Source organism: Panthera pardus, unplaced genomic scaffold (genome assembly GCF_024362965.1).
Source record: "Panthera pardus isolate Hobbes unplaced genomic scaffold, ASM2436296v1 HiC_scaffold_25, whole genome shotgun sequence".
Classification (NCBI taxonomy): Eukaryota; Metazoa; Chordata; class Mammalia; order Carnivora; family Felidae; genus Panthera; species Panthera pardus.
In genome coordinates, this window is record NW_026526821.1 from 9,318,829 (window position 1) to 9,334,308 (window position 15,480).

Here is a 15,480-nt window from a genome sequence, read left to right on the forward strand (position 1 = left end):
AGGCTGTCCGATTCCAGAGCGTGAACTCCCGGCCGGTATCCTCTCCATGGCCCAAGCTGAGCCTCCAGGTGTTTTGAATCAAGCACCTACTCCTTTGCAGAAATCTCAATGAATCGGAGAAGAATATTGACCGGAAAATGAGGAGTTTGCTCCCTCTGCATTCACCACACAAACCTGTGGCAAGTGCTTTCATTGTCTCGTCATGGGTGAATATTTTCGCTCGGGGTGATAATATCTCTGTCATCACACGGCATCGTTCACAGGCCGGGCCAGGCTGCGGAGCAGAAAAATAAAGCCCTAACGTTCGGCATGCACTGGGGTCCTTCTGCTCTCTACCAAGTGCCGTGAAAGAAAGGACCGGTCCAGATGGTGACTGAAGTCAGTGGCAGAGATCATAAGGCCCGTGGAAGGTCCTGGAGCATCCCTTCCTGGGAAGGTTCATCAGCAGATATACACAGTTGGCTCATGTCAGCGTCCCCTGGATGGGTTCAAGGCCAGAGCTTGTGGTTAAATCTGTTCCCATGCTTGCTTCATAGCTTGGCTTAATGTCTCTCCCCTGCCTGCAGCCCCCTTGACAGATACACTCTCCAGACCCACACTAAAGCATACATCGGGAATGCTTTGAAAGCTCGAGAAGGGATCTGGGGGCCCTCCTTGCGTCTTGGAATCACAGAATGTCAGCACTGGAAGGGACCTCAGAAAGCTCCTGGTCCGACCCTGCTGATTACACGACAGGAAACAGACACGGAACAAAGAGGGGAGCTGGTCAATATTCACCCGCCAGCAGCATTTATCTGGCAACCCCACTTTTCCCCCCAGTTAAAGGTAAAGGGAAGGTTGTACTTTGGAAAGATGACGATGACGTTGACCAACAAGGACGATATGGCAGCTGCGTTATTTCTATCCTAGACACTCAATTAAGTGCTTTACGTGGATTTTCCCATTTATTCCTCCCCACGGCCGCTGAGGTTACTACTTCATTGCTATTAATACCACATCCCCATTTCCCAATGTTACTTGCTCGCATGTGACCTGAGGCACAGAGGGTCAAATCACTGGACTGTGGTTACACAGCCATGAAGGCGTTTCTCCTGGATTCAAAACAAGGCACTCTACCTCCACAGCTGAACTGGCACCGCCAGGCTGGACCGACTCAAATTCCTACAGGGACTGAGCAGACACCTTGGGTGAGCGGAACAGGGTTCACAGGGCCCGCCAGCTGGCACACAGACGCCTCATCTAAACAGAGTGGCTGCTCCCCGGTGCCTCGCCCTCCCCCCCAACTATTGCCACACGGCTGTGCAGGTCCGATGTCGCGACATCCCGCATTTCGCCAAAGAATCCAGAAATTCAGATGTGTACATGACTTCTTGGGGACTGTGGAAATCATTAGAACCCTCCACAAATGTCCAGTGTCTCTTTTCCGTTTGATGTTTGCACTCCCCCAGCTCTCTGAAGTCAGGCAAGGCCACAAGAAATGTGATCAGGAGTGGCCCACGTCACTTTGAGAGTCAGGGTGTGATTCAACATGCTCCCTTTCTCTCTGTCACAAGGGCAGGTGCTGACCATGCTGGACGGTGGCTGCTCGAGTCCGCTTGAGTCCTCGATGAGAACAGAGCCGGGCCCTCGGCTGACCCACGATGCACAGGTACCATGAGAGAGAAATAAATCCTTGTCATTTTAAGCTGTTCAAGTTTGGGGAGCGTACCTTACCGCAGCACAACCTATTGTCTCCCGACAAAGACAGGAATTAATTTCCAAAGAGTAGAGTTCAAACACACACATATCAGCAGGCCAGGGTCCATCCCTAAAGGTTGTGGTGGCTCACAGACGTAGAAGAACTCTGTGTCTTACACTTCAGAGTTGGGACGCAGTTTCTTAAGACAGAGCCAATGTCAAGGGCTTGGTCCTTGGGTCAGCAACAACACTCTGTCCTAGAGCCGCGGGTACGCTGTTAGTCATAGCCAGGGTCTCGCTAAGTGAGAGTTACGGGTTTCATGAAGACCATGGAAGCTTTTACAGTACACCTGTCCTCCCTATTAGAAACCTCACTCAAAGCTTGTCACCTCCCCAGTCACACTCGGGATCATCTCTGAACTCAGAAATTTAATGTGTCAAAAGACACTCCACCACGGCTACAGCATAGAGCAGAAAATGAGAGAAGAGATGTTTTATGTCCAAATTGGAATGTTAATGCTCTATGGGAAAAAAAAGTATTTCCATCTGGAGGAAGAAATGACGGGGCACAAACTCGGTTCCTAGAGAAGGAAGGATTACTTAGAAAACTTGCTTTAGGGGCGCCTGGGTGGCGCAGTCGGTTAAGCGTCCGACTTCAGCCAGGTCACGATCTCGCGGTCCGTGAGTTCGAGCCCCGCGTCAGGCTCTGGGCTGATGGCTCGGAGCCTGGAGCCTGTTTCCGATTCTGTGTCTCCCTCTCTCTCTGCCCCTCTCCCGTTCATGCTCTGTCTCTCTCTGTCCCAAAAATAAGTAAAAAAAAAAAAAAAAAAAAAAAAAAGAAAACTTGCTTTATTTCAGGGGCACCTGAGCGGCTCAGTAGATTACGCGTCCGACCTCTGCTCGGGTCATGAGCAGTTCGTGGGTTCGAGCCCCGCATCAGGCTCTGTGCTGACAGCTCAGAGTCTGCAGCCTGCTTCCGATTCTGTGTCCCCCTCTCTCTCTGCCCCTCTCCCACTTGTACTCTGTCTCTCTCTCTCTCTCTCAAAAATAAACATTAAGAAAAACAATTTAAAAAAAAAGAAAACTTGCTTTGTTTCACAATTAAAGAAGTGGAAATAATCAGTGATTTTTACCTTTAGTTTCAAGCAAAAACACAGGCAATTTGAGATCAGGCAATTTAATATTCCCAGAAACTATTACAATTATTTACCAAGGTTCTAACTGGTAACAACTGGCTGTACAAACAGTGAGCCTTGCCCAGTTCTTAGTTTTCTAATCTGTGAAATGGGACAAATATTATTAGATCGCTTTGCTTAAAGACAACTGTAAACTTTTGAAAGACAAATCTAGAGAAATGCTACGTTTAAATAAAGAAGATTTGTTCTGCTCATGGAAGAAACAGTATGTAATGTTCATATGGCAAAACTATTGATGTTAAAATTGTTTCTCTTTCTTTACTTTTCTTTATGTTTATTTATTTATTTCTCTCTCTGTGTGTGTGTGTGTGTGTGAGAGAGAGAGAGAGAGAGAGAGAGAGAGGGGCAAGCATGAGTGGGAGCCTGATGTGAGATCATGACCTGAGCTGAAATCAAGAGTTGGACGCTTACCCCGACTGAGCCACCCAGGTGCCCCTGCAGATGGTTTTTAAAAGAAGAAGATTAATGGATACTCATTGTAACAAAAACTTAAACACTCAGCTAGGGTGTCAAATGGGTTTCTCAATCCTGGCACTATCGACATTTGGGGCGGGACATCCTCTGCATGGATGTGTACGTCCTGTGCATCGGGGAATGTTTAACAGTATTGTTGGTTCTACCCACTAGATGCCAGCACAACTGCCCAGCTCCCCCAAATGTGCCCAGACGTTGCCAAACATGTATCTAGACGTTGCCAAATGCACCCTGAAGGACACAACCACCCCCTGTTGAGAGCCACAGTATAAAGTATATAGTGCAAAGTATAATTGGACGTGCCTCGCCCCCAGAATAAGAATGTCCCAAAGGTAATCAGTCTTATCAGTTTGGGTGATATCGTTCCAGCAATTTTCTAGGCAGAATCCAACATCATACACTCACCTGACTCTACCTCCCGTGGACACACAGGCTGAGCGTTTCCCCCCCAAGATCGGGATTGCGCAATCCTTGGCAATTTACTTTTCGTTTAAAATATATCTTCTTTACCTTTTCCTGTGTGCGCATTTAGAGCTCCTGCATACTTTTAAGGAAATACTAACACTAGTCCACTGGATTCATGTACTCGAATTCACTGAACTACCTTCTCACTGATGGACGTTGAGGTGTTCCCAACTTCCCCACGATAAACAACACCGTGTCGAATATTTTTACACTTGACATCCTTGCACACTTTGTTAACCAGCCTTTCTAGAGGAATTGTTGGATCGAAACCTATGCACCTAAAATACTGATAGATTTCTGGAGGTTTTCCACCAAACACCTAATAGCTGTATACCCTCCTTGCCAGCCTTGGAAACGCAATGTTCCCATGTTTTTTTTTTTTTTTTCCCCTTCTGAACTTCCATAATAGCACAGTAGTGAATATCTTGGCTAAAAGGCAACAGTTCTGAGGTTGAGAAGCTCTGCGTGAAAGTAACAGAAACCTAAGTGTGAGTCCCAGGTCCACATCATCAGGCAGACTGTTTGACCCTTGCTCTCCTCCTCTGTAACAATAAGGAGAACAGAAGTATCTCCTTCAAAGCCTTGCTGGCTGGAATTTGTTGACATTACATACATGCCCCGCGCGCTGCAATTAATTATCGTTGTTCCTAATAAAAATCAAGGGAGGTTCACAAAAGTAAAGCCGAAATGTGCACACAATCTAGCAATTACAGAACGTTTGTGATGCCAGAGGAGTTAGTGACTGCTACAGAGATGACCTTCCAACGATCATAAAACGAACATGATAGAAGGGAAAATATTTCTCCTCACCAAGGAGACCGTAATTAACGCATGAGCCGCTGGATGCGTCTGAACCTAGCAGAGGGATAAATATCTGGCTTGATACACACACACACACAGAGAATATGAATATACGTGCTTTTTAAACACGCCTCCACACATTTATATAAGAAATGCTGCGGGCATATGGATTTTCCCTACATGTGGGTAACATGCCGCCATGCAGGAGACGCTGATTTCCTTCCAGGATAATTTCAGAACATTCCTCTCTGTACTTGCTAAGAGTGAGTCACTCTTGTAATCAGATAACCTGGAAAACTGGTTTCCGACTTCACCTAAGGTGCATCAAAGGAACTGAAATTTTTTTTTTAAAAAATGAGCAAATGCCGGTGGGCTGCTTTAGGGCCGTGGGTTTTGAGGATCATCTTGACCCTATCTGAACATTCATCCTCCTCTCTCGAGTGTAAGGAGACCCTTGGACATGCACTGAGGAGAAAGACAAATTCGTATCCATTCAGGTCCCGGCTCTCCCACTGAATGGCTGTAGATTTTCGGCTGATTTAACCCCTCGGGGCCTCACCTTCCTCCTCTGCAGGATGGGATCATCACTATGCCCCAGGGTTCTCAGAAGATTAACGAAGAGAACGCATGAAAGTTGGCATCTACCTACCTGGCATCTGGTCATCTGACCCCGGTCTTCCTTGAGATACTGCCTCTTTTCCGCTGTGGGTCCTCAAGAGTTACATGGACTAACTCCTAGGCCGGGTTCAAGGTTGAACCCGTGACCCGGTGGCCAATCAGGGCATTGCACTGCCCTGGACAGCACGATTGCTTTAGGTCTGGGCACGTGAACCAATCTGAGCCAAGGGGACTCCATTCTAAGATGTCGTTCGAAATGCGAAAGAGGAATCCTGGAGTTACCCAAGTGTCGAGATGGGACCTTATTCGGCATCTTGCTACATCCTGAGAGAGATGCATTCAGAAGAAAGCAGAGAGGGAAAGAATAAGGCCTAATTCTGATGATACCTTTTGAGTCATTACATTCTACCTGGCCAAAGCCGAGGCTTCCCTGGCCTTTGGAGATAGGGACTCCCCCCCCGGCTCCCCAAATTAATCTTTTTGATTTAAACCAACTCGCTTTCCCATCCCTTGGAACTCCAAGTTCTCACCAATATAATAGGCAAAGTGTTTGCTGTGCTGTCTGGTAATTAGCACGCAAGGAGCCGGGTGGGCGTCTGGGAGGGAGTTCTACGGTGGTGCCCGGCGGGTCTCTTTCCCCCTCGGCACCCACGGGGAGAGAGCTGACTGACAATGCAGAGAGATCAGGTTCATGGCTCAGCACTGAAGGCAGCTGCCGTGTGAATAGAAAACACCTACGGGAGCCCTGGGCCCAGTTTACTCACAACTGGCCCCGTGCCAGGCTGCAGGGCGTCACATGCAGGGAGGGACAGGACGCTGCGAGCACTGCTTCAGCTGGGCTGTGCTTTTGCTGACGCAACCTGGGCCCCATTCCGTGATCAGCCGGAAGCTGGCCTGAGTCGCCCGGGCAGGGGACCACTGGTTCCAGGGGGGGGGGGGGGGCGATGCTCCTCACAAACAGGAAAAAAAAACCCAAAGCAAACCCTGCCACCAGCTCCAGGCTAAGCTACCAACACCGGGCCCCCCGAGGGGGATGGGGCTTGCCTTGATGCTAAAGTGCACAGAGGAGAGAGAGGGAGAGGGAGAGAGAGCGAGCGAGCACACGGGCAGGGGTAGATACAGCTTCAGTATTTTCGGGTGGGGGCAGATTGTGGACTCAGAGAACCCAGTTTCTCTCCCTGCTTTATTGATTTCAAGCTGTGCGATTTTATTCATGTATCCAGATCTCCCCTGAGCTCAAAACTCTCCAATGGCTTCCTACTGCATTCACAGTAAAGGCTGGAATTTTTAGCAAGGCACGGAAGTCCTTGCGTGAACCAGCCCCTCCTTTCCTTCCTCTCTGACTCTACCTGTACCCCTTCCGCACCAGCCATGCTCTCTCGGTGCTGTTTCCAACTCACCCCTGTGCCTCTGCCCCGGGACCTTTGCACTGCCTGTTCCTTCTTTCTGGAATACTTTCTCCCCAGCCATCTGCATAACTTGCTCCTTTACTTTATCCAGATCTCTCTGGAAAACATCACCCTGTCAGATGGACCTTATCTGAGAGCAGCTCATCTTACCCCAACACCATTACCTACCTTCTGTGCATCACCCTCTGAGATATTATTTATTAATTCTTTTGTTAACAACGGTCTTTCCCTCCTGGGATGGAACTCTTTATTTGTTTTGTTCACTGCAGTATAGTCAGTGCCTAGAACAGAGCCAAACTGTGTGCAGCAGGTGTTTACTTAGATGTGCAACACAGATCTGCTGAGTGCCTACCCGTGTCAAGTGTTAACAAAACAGAAGTGAGAGAGAGAGAGAGAGAGGGTACCTGCTCTTGTTTTGAGAAATATTCCTGTAGACAAATGAAAGCCAAGAGAAGCAGGCTAACTTCAGAATGTGGAAAACTCTCCAGGGTGATAAAGGGTGACAGAACTGTTATTACTCAGGTGGTCAAGGTAGGTCCCAAGGGAGAGGTGAAGTTGCTGAAACGGTAGGAAAAGCACATGTCACCAGTGTAGAGCGGGAAGACGGAGGGTTCCAGGTGGTGCAAACAGCAAGTGCAAAGGTCCCGGGGCAGAAAAGGACCGAATACATAATACCTTTATAAAGTGAAAAGCATTCAGCATGGCGAGAGGGAGGAAGAGACAGAGAGGAAACAAAGTCGGAGACGTGGGCACGGGGAGACCCCTGAAACACAGGCAAGGGATTTGGGTTTGCTTCCAACTTTCAGACTCCGTTCCATCCCTCATGAAACAGAGGTGATAAACACCACAGCAGGGAAAGGAGTCAGCCAGAAAAGGTACAGAAAACACCTAGCACGATGCTAGGTGCATGGTAGGTGCTTCATAGACATCAGCAACTCTGCAGTCCTCGCCGAGAAAGAAACACAAACTTGATGTAAGGTAGAAGTTGGCTGGGAGATTCCGTTTCTGCCTCTCAAACCCAAAGGCTTATTGGCAGCAACGGCCAGAAAGAAGCTTTAAGGATCAACCGGGCTTCAGTACGACTTTAGAATTCTCACCGGCTCCTTTCTGGTGCAGGGCAGACCGTCACTCTCTCCCCCAAATGTGATTCTGCGTCAGACAAAACGTGCTGCTCAAGCTGAAAGCACGTGCGTTGTCAGCAGAGCGAAAATCAGGATTAGTGGCGAAGCGAGACAGGCAGGGTGTGCGGAGACCCAATCAGGCAGTGCTGTGCCCTCTGACCTGACAGCCGTCCCTGCCTGGCAGGTGGCCACCTGCTGCATGTTAGGGGGCCGTGTGGGGAAGGAGGGAGGGCCAGAAGCAAGCCTTGCAGGCAGCGGACCGCCGTGGAACACGTCTGTCTGCGCGCACAGAGGCGAGAGGAGAATTCTGTCGCATTCAAGCAAAAAGCCTTGCTCAGAGGATGCACAACGGGGCAAATGAGTCACGCCGCCACCTGCCGTTAGGTATTCAAAATCATATCCTTCAAGACCTTAGGAACACAGCTCTAAAAACAGGTCTGCCCAAAGGCCTGGAGCCTTAAAGAAAATAGGCAATATAAAAACATGGCATGATTCACAGTGTGCTTGGGAAACCCAACGCCCCAAAACCAAATCATCCAGGGAAGAAATGGGCAAAAGACGTGAATAGACAGTTTCCCAAAGAAGACATCCGGATGGCCAACAGACTCATGAAAAGATGCCCCACGTCACTCCTCATCAGGGGAATACAAATCACAGCCACAATGAGATGCCACCTCACACCCGTCAGAGTGGCTAAAATGAGCAAATCGGGAAATTGCAGGCGTTGGCGAGGGGGCGGAGAAAGGGGAAGCCTCCCGCACCGTCGGTGGGAATGCAAACTGGTGCAGCCGCTCTGGAAAACGGTGCGCGGGTTCCTCAAGCACTTACAACTAGAGCTACCCTACGACCCAGCAACAGCACTGCTAGATGTCCGTCCGAAGGATACAAAAATGCCGAGGCGAGAGGGCACGGGCACCTCAATGTTTACAGCAGCACCAGTGACGATGGCCAAAAGTGGAAAGAGCCCACATGTCCACTGACTGACAAAAAGATAACCAAGAGGTGGTATATATATATATAACGGAATATTACTCAGCGATCAAAAAGAATGAAATGTGGCCACGTGCAACAACATGGATGGAACTAGAACGTGTTATGCCAAGTGAAATAAGTCAGTCAGAGAAAGACAAATACCGTATGATTTCACTCAGATGTGGAATTTAAGACACACAACGGAGGAACATAGGGGAAAGGAAGGAAAAATAAGATAAAAACAGAGAGGGAGGCAAACCATAAGAGACTCTTCAATACAGAAAACAAACCGAGGGCTGCTGGAGGGGAGGCGGGTGGAGGATGGGCCAGGTGGGGGATGGGCATTAAGGAGGGTGCGTGTTGGGATGAGCATCGGGTGTTATATGTCAGTGAGGAATCGCTAAATTCTACTCCTGAAAATAAAAAAAAGGCAATAACGTCATTTTGCTTTAGATTAAAAAAAAAATAGTTTGCTTGAGAGATGATTTGAATATCTAAAGAAGTTTCTCTGATCTAAGAGCTATTTAATTTCAAACAAATTTACTCTTACTTGGGAGTCTTAGGAGCGCGTGAGTATCCCACAAGCCCCAGAAGGAACTACGGCAGGACTCGGAAACGCTCCCCAGTGTTTCTGCCTCAGCACCATGTGACTGGATTTTATCATTTTTTTAAATTTTATCTTTCGATTTAATTTTGTCGTCGTTGTTGTTAAGTAGGCTCCATGCCCCACGCGGGGACTGACGCGGGGCTCTCGAACTCACAACCCTGCGATCAGACCTGAGCTGAGATCAAGGGTCGGACGCTTCACCGACTGAGCCACCCAGGGGCCCCTGATTTTGCCTTCTTAAAAAAGAATGTTTTTGCTGCAGACTGATCTGACTTAATGATAGGAAATGTGGACCCATTTCTGCATCTACTTACTGAGCTCTCACGGACCCGCCTTAACAGCACGTCCTGGGGGCCCTCAAAGGGGGCGATGGCCATAATCGGGGAAGCCTTAGCCTGAGAGGAAGTCCACATCAGGCAATGACCCTTATTTAGCTAATGGGATGTTCCTCGCCACAGGAGGGAAAAACAGATATAATTCAAGTGTCTAACATTAGGGGAACTGTAGTCGACTCAAGCTACAATTAAATACATTATAGCTCTGTATATTCAAACAGTGGAACAGTCAGCAGCTGTTAACATGTGAAACATAATTTAATGCCTAAAGTGCCTAAAATTTATGAAACTTTGAGTAAAAAAGGCAGAAACAAGACAAATAATAAGCACTTAAAAAGATGTCTACCATACATATATAAGCTTTGTGTGATACGATAATATATCACGTATATGACTATGTATTGTTATATATTTGTATAAATAGATACCATCACATGGTATTTAATATGTATTGTATAATTGTATAATACACACATTATAAATACATATATCACATATTAATAGTATATAATACACTAAAATCAATTTCTCTATATTATATAGGATATAAAAAATATGTAAATTAAAGTGAATTTTTTACTTATTTTAAATCTTTATATATATTAGAATTAAAGAATATACATACATACACACCCCCCACGTACATGCACATACATATGATTAAAAGTACATTTGAAATGTACATTTCCAGATACATATCCCTTCTGTAACATGAAAAATAAGTTATTTTTAACTGACTTTAAGACATCTCTGATAGATTCACAGATCACGACTTACTTATTCCGATCACAGTATCTTGTGCAAGGTGGATGCTTAATTAATAATGTTCATTATATTGAGAAAAGGAAAAGCAAGGTAAGAGAACAGAATCACTTCAGTGAAGAAGAAACAACCCCCAAGCCTCGTGTGAAATCCCGGATATACGTGAGTCAAATTAAGTAGATGTAACGCCACAAGTGTTTACTTCCTTTGTGGCTCTTCGCAAAATGGGAGCCTCAACCTTTTCCTCTGGTCTAGAAATGGAATTCTTATCGGGCTTAAAGAAAACCTGTACTTGGGAAGATGGCATTGAAAGATTATTGGTGAGATGTCTTTCCAAATGACCAATAAACATGTTTTATGTGGAAGTGAACACTATGTATATGTGTATGTTAATCACTGGTACTTTTAATAAGTATATAAAAATATATACTTATGAATCAGCCTTAGGTTCAGGAGTATCTAGCCGATGCTAATGATTTGATGCACGCTCTAATCTTTGTGATTTAAAAATGATACTGTCGGGGCGCCTGGGTGGCTCAGTCGGTTGAGCGTCCGACTTCGGCTCAAGTCATGATCTCGCGGTCCGTGAGTTCGAGCCCCATGTCGGGCTCTGTGCTGACAGCTCAGAGCCTGGAGCCTGCTTCCGATCCTGTGTCTCCCGCTGTCTCTGACCCTCCCCCGTTCATGCTCTGTCTCTGTCTCAAAAATAAATAAACATTAAAAAAAATTAAAAAAATAAATAAATAAAATAAAAATGATACTGGCGTAGTCGGTTATGTGTCTGACTCTTGCTATCAACTCGGGTTGTGATCTCTCTGTTGTGGGTTCAAGCCCCGCATCAGGCTCTGCACTGAGCGTGAGGTCCGCTTGGGATTCTCTCTCTTCCTCTCTCTCTGCCGCTCCCTTGTTATAATACATAAATATAGAAATAAATAAAAAGATAAAAAAAATAAAAATAAAAAAACAATTTTGTTTATTTACTTTGAGAGAGAGAAAGCACACACACACAAGTGGAGGAGGGACAGAGAAAGAGAGAGAGAGAGAGAGAGAGAGAGAGAGAGAGAGAGAGAGAATCCCAAGCAGGCTCCACACTCAGCATAGAGCCCCATGTGGAGCTCGAACCCACAACAGAGAGATCACGACCTGAGCCAACATTAAGGGTCAGATGCATAACCAAATGAGCCACCCAGGTGTCCTAATAAATAAACATTTTTTAAAAATGACGCTAAAAAAACATAGAAAAGATCCTGATGTGTCTGTCAGCCATACCTTGCCAGTATACAAATAATATACGACTCTTGTGCTACGAACCCAGTGGACTCTGTTTTCTTTTATTGAGTTTCTCTGGTACTTGGTTTCCCCCTTAAACCGTCAGCTCCATGAGAGCAGGGGGCATCGTCTGCCTTGCTCACCCCACATCCCAACGCAGAGCAACACGACTGGCAAACACGTGTGGAGTAAATAAATCCGTGGATCTTGTTACCATACGATACTCCTACAGGGAAGTAACATTTCCATTAATACGCCACAAGAAATACTGTATTTCTCGGTCCCAGTCTTGTATCCCATGTTCATTGGTTTGCATTTTATCGTCTCTCGTGTTTTGAGAGCAAGTTTCCTTAGAATCTTTTAGGGCACTAAGTGGGGTCCATATAAATACTGAGTTAAGACACAAAACAAAAAGCAAAGCAAATCAGCAACTCCAGGAAGCAATCTCTGCTGGGGTCGCCTGTTTCCCTCCTTTGTTTGAACCACTGCTGATTTCACACCTCCCAGGAGCCAGAGCCAAAGCCCCTGACATCTCAGCTCAATCTCACTGGGGAAGAGAGGGCTCATCTCTGTGGAGAACAGGGCGCCCCCGTGGCAAACCACAGGGGGCAGCGGGGAAACAACTGAAGAACACGGAACGCTAACTTGTGTACTCCAGGCAGCTGGTGGTGACCTCCCAGAAGCCCAGCGTGTTGCTCTCTCCGCCTCACCCCTCCATCCTGTGGTTCTATCTCCAAACCACGTCCAATGCCCTTCACTCCTTTGTCCTAATGGTGAGCATCTCTCCCTGGACAGGAGCTTCCTAACCTATCTTCCCGCAACTCGTTCTGCCCCGCTATAATGGGCACACCTGCCAGAGTAACGATCTTGGAAAGGAAATCAGACTATGTCACCCATCTGGGAAAAACCCGCTGATGGCTTAGCCTTCACACTTGGCATAAAATATTTTATCCTGCCTTATAAAGTTCTGCAGGAGCAGGCTCTGAATACCTTGGACTTCATCATTGGCCTTGTTCTTCCTCGTTCACAATGCACCAAGAACTCTGGAGCAAGCATTCCCACCTCAGGACCTTTGCACCTGCTGTCTCCTCAGCCTGGAAGTCTTCACCTTCAAATCTTTGCATGCTTGGCTCCTTCTCGTTGGAGACTCTGCACACAAGTCCCTCCTCCAAGAAGCCTTTCCTGACCATCTCTTCCAAAATAACCTGCCCACTCCCGACCACATCCTTCTCCTCTATTATCTTCCTTGAAGATACACCCGCCTCAAATGATCACATTTGTCTGCAGTACTGTCTGCCTCACTCACTAGTATATCGGCATCGTCAGGGTAGGGGATTTGCCTGTCTTGTTCCCCATTATCCCCAGTATCTAGGGCCTAGTGTAGAGCCTGAGATAAAAAAGATGCCCAATAAATAGATTCCCAGGATCTCTATAGGCCAAACACTTTATTTTGCAATAATTACAATAAAAGCTAATATATCTATCACCCACGTATAAGTCAATAACTCTATAACGCAGTTACTATTTCCCTCAACTTGCAAATGAGGAAACCGGGCTCAGAGAGACTAAGCCAGCTCTCCAAGAACACTTAGCTAGTATTGGCAAGCCTGGATTTGAACTTGGCTCTTTCATTTTTAATTTTTTTAAATGTTTATTCTTTGAGGGGGGGGGGAGAGAGAGAAAGAGAGAGACAGAGCGCACGAGCAGGAGAGGGGCAGAGAGAGAGGGAGACCCAGAATCCGAAGTAGGCTCCAGGCTCCGAGCTGTCAGCACAGAGCCCGACGCGGGGCTCGAACTCACGGACCGTGAGATCATGACCTGAGCCAAGGACGGACGCTTAACTGACTGAGCCACCCAGGGGCCCCGTGAACTTTGTTCTATGTCTCTTCACAGGCCGTGTTCTTAACCGTCTGGATCCATGGTCTTTTGTGTGCTGCTTCAGCAAGTTATGACTGTGAACTGAGCTCAAGCAAATCATTTATGCATCGGCTCATTCAAGGAGTATTTACTGAGAACGTAATGCATTTCACGACTCGCGCCAGGCTTTCCCGATACCCCCACCCACATGACTACCACACTCACCCTTTCACTATTCAACAGGTAGGTTTTGATCACTGAAGAGGGAAACTTAAAAAAAAAAAATCCTGGAATAAAAATAGTGTATGTTGAGCACCTTCTCCGTGCTGGGCGCTGACCTAGGCCCTTTGTATAGACTGTATCATTTAATTCTTGCAGATAGCATTAGAAGGCAGGTGATGTTTCTCTCAATTTAATGATCACTGCGCTGAGGCTCAGAGAGGTTAAGTGGCTTGCTCACATAGGTAGTCAGTGACAGCGCTTGTCTGTGTCCAAATTGTCCCCTTTCCACACCACACATTAACACTTGCACGCGGGAGGATGCACTCCATAAATGTGCTGGGAATGAATAAACGAAGCCCCCGTTAAACCCAGCTCGGGATGCAGGAAGTCACTTGACCCACATCATAGCAACTCCCAGCTATAAAAATGGGATTCCGTTTGGGAAATCAGTTTTACTACTAGATGGCATAATGTCCTTTTGGCTAATGGTTTTGGGAGAAATAATACCAGCTCTAAATGCAAATCACAGCGCTCACTTAATTTATTTGGACTCATCAGGTCCTACACTTTTCCGGGCTTGGAAAGTTATCAGTTGACTGTCCTACAGTCCATAGTCTTCAATATCTGAAAACTCACCATTAATCAGGCATGATTTATGGCCCTTTGCATGTACAACCCCACGGAATACGAGCGATTACTAGCTGTGTTTCCCTCCCCACCCCCCTGCCCCGAGCAAGACAACTCACTGAGGAGTTAAGTGGCTGCCTCAGTGTTGCACAGCCAAGAGACGTGGCTGAGGCAGGCTTATACCCAGGCTCTGCTAACCTACTCCGTCAGCAGGCCTCCAGAAGTGGGGAGTCGGACAAAATTACTGAGGACGTGGGGGAAAGAAGCTCAGGAAAGCTCCATGCCCCCTCACCAGGTCTCACACGTCCCTATCAAATTGAATCCAACAATGAGAAATGATATTCCCCCAGGGTCCGACCCCCAAATGCTTCAAGAGTGAATTCTTTGCTTCCCTCACCACAAAATTATTCAAGTGCTCACAAGGCGATTGCTGACCTCTGGAACCTGATCTCAGAACCTGCAGAGGGTCTGAAGGATGGTCCTAATGATATTACCAAGTGGCGCTTCCCAGTTCTGACATCCGTCAAGAGTTCACGTCCAAAGATTATTCTACCAGACGGGTCCCGTGGATGTGATGGGATCAGCCAAATTTCCAAGCTTATTTTTGACCTCCAGTAGAAAATTGAGCACATCCGTTCATGAAGGCCACGGGGACTATGGGAGAACATCAAGTTGATTCATCAAATTAGCTCAAACATAATTGTTCTGCACGACTGGCTATAGAATTCGTCAGCTATAAACCTGTCAAAAAGCTATCCACTCCAATGTTAAATAGAGACACAAAGTAATGTTGTTCGGAATCTGACATTTGTCGGACTTTAGCCTGCTAAGGATGCTTTGTTTCCTCTTGAAGGAATTGGTCGAGAGATGTACAGATAGGTCTGAGCAAAGCAAAGAGTGAATAGGTCAGAGCAAAGCAAAGGAACCCACGCTGGTTTCTGGAAGTACCAGCTTGCATATATCAGACCTGTAACTATATCCTTTCCTTTGAGAGACCGATCAAGGTCTGTGTGTGTGTGTTGCTAATCACATGGCATGTGGATCATTCGCCTTTTTACAACGAAGACT

The 15,480-nt window shown here is 46.7% G+C and overlaps 1 protein-coding gene across 7 annotated transcripts in view; it reads right to left on the reverse strand.

Moving 5' to 3' along the window:
- TSHZ2 (teashirt zinc finger homeobox 2) overlaps positions 1-15,480 on the reverse strand; it is a 454,178-nt gene that overhangs the window by 385,563 nt on the left and 53,135 nt on the right. Inside the window, exon 1 of one of the 7 annotated variants that reach the window (XM_053890127.1) lies at positions 5,263-5,645. The exons of the other annotated variants lie outside the window; for them this stretch is intronic. Coding sequence (XP_053746102.1) covers positions 5,263-5,269 — 7 coding nt within the window. The 5' untranslated portion in view covers positions 5,270-5,645. Of the gene's footprint in view, positions 1-5,262; positions 5,646-15,480 lie in introns of those variants that run through there. 7 annotated transcript variants of the gene reach the window in all.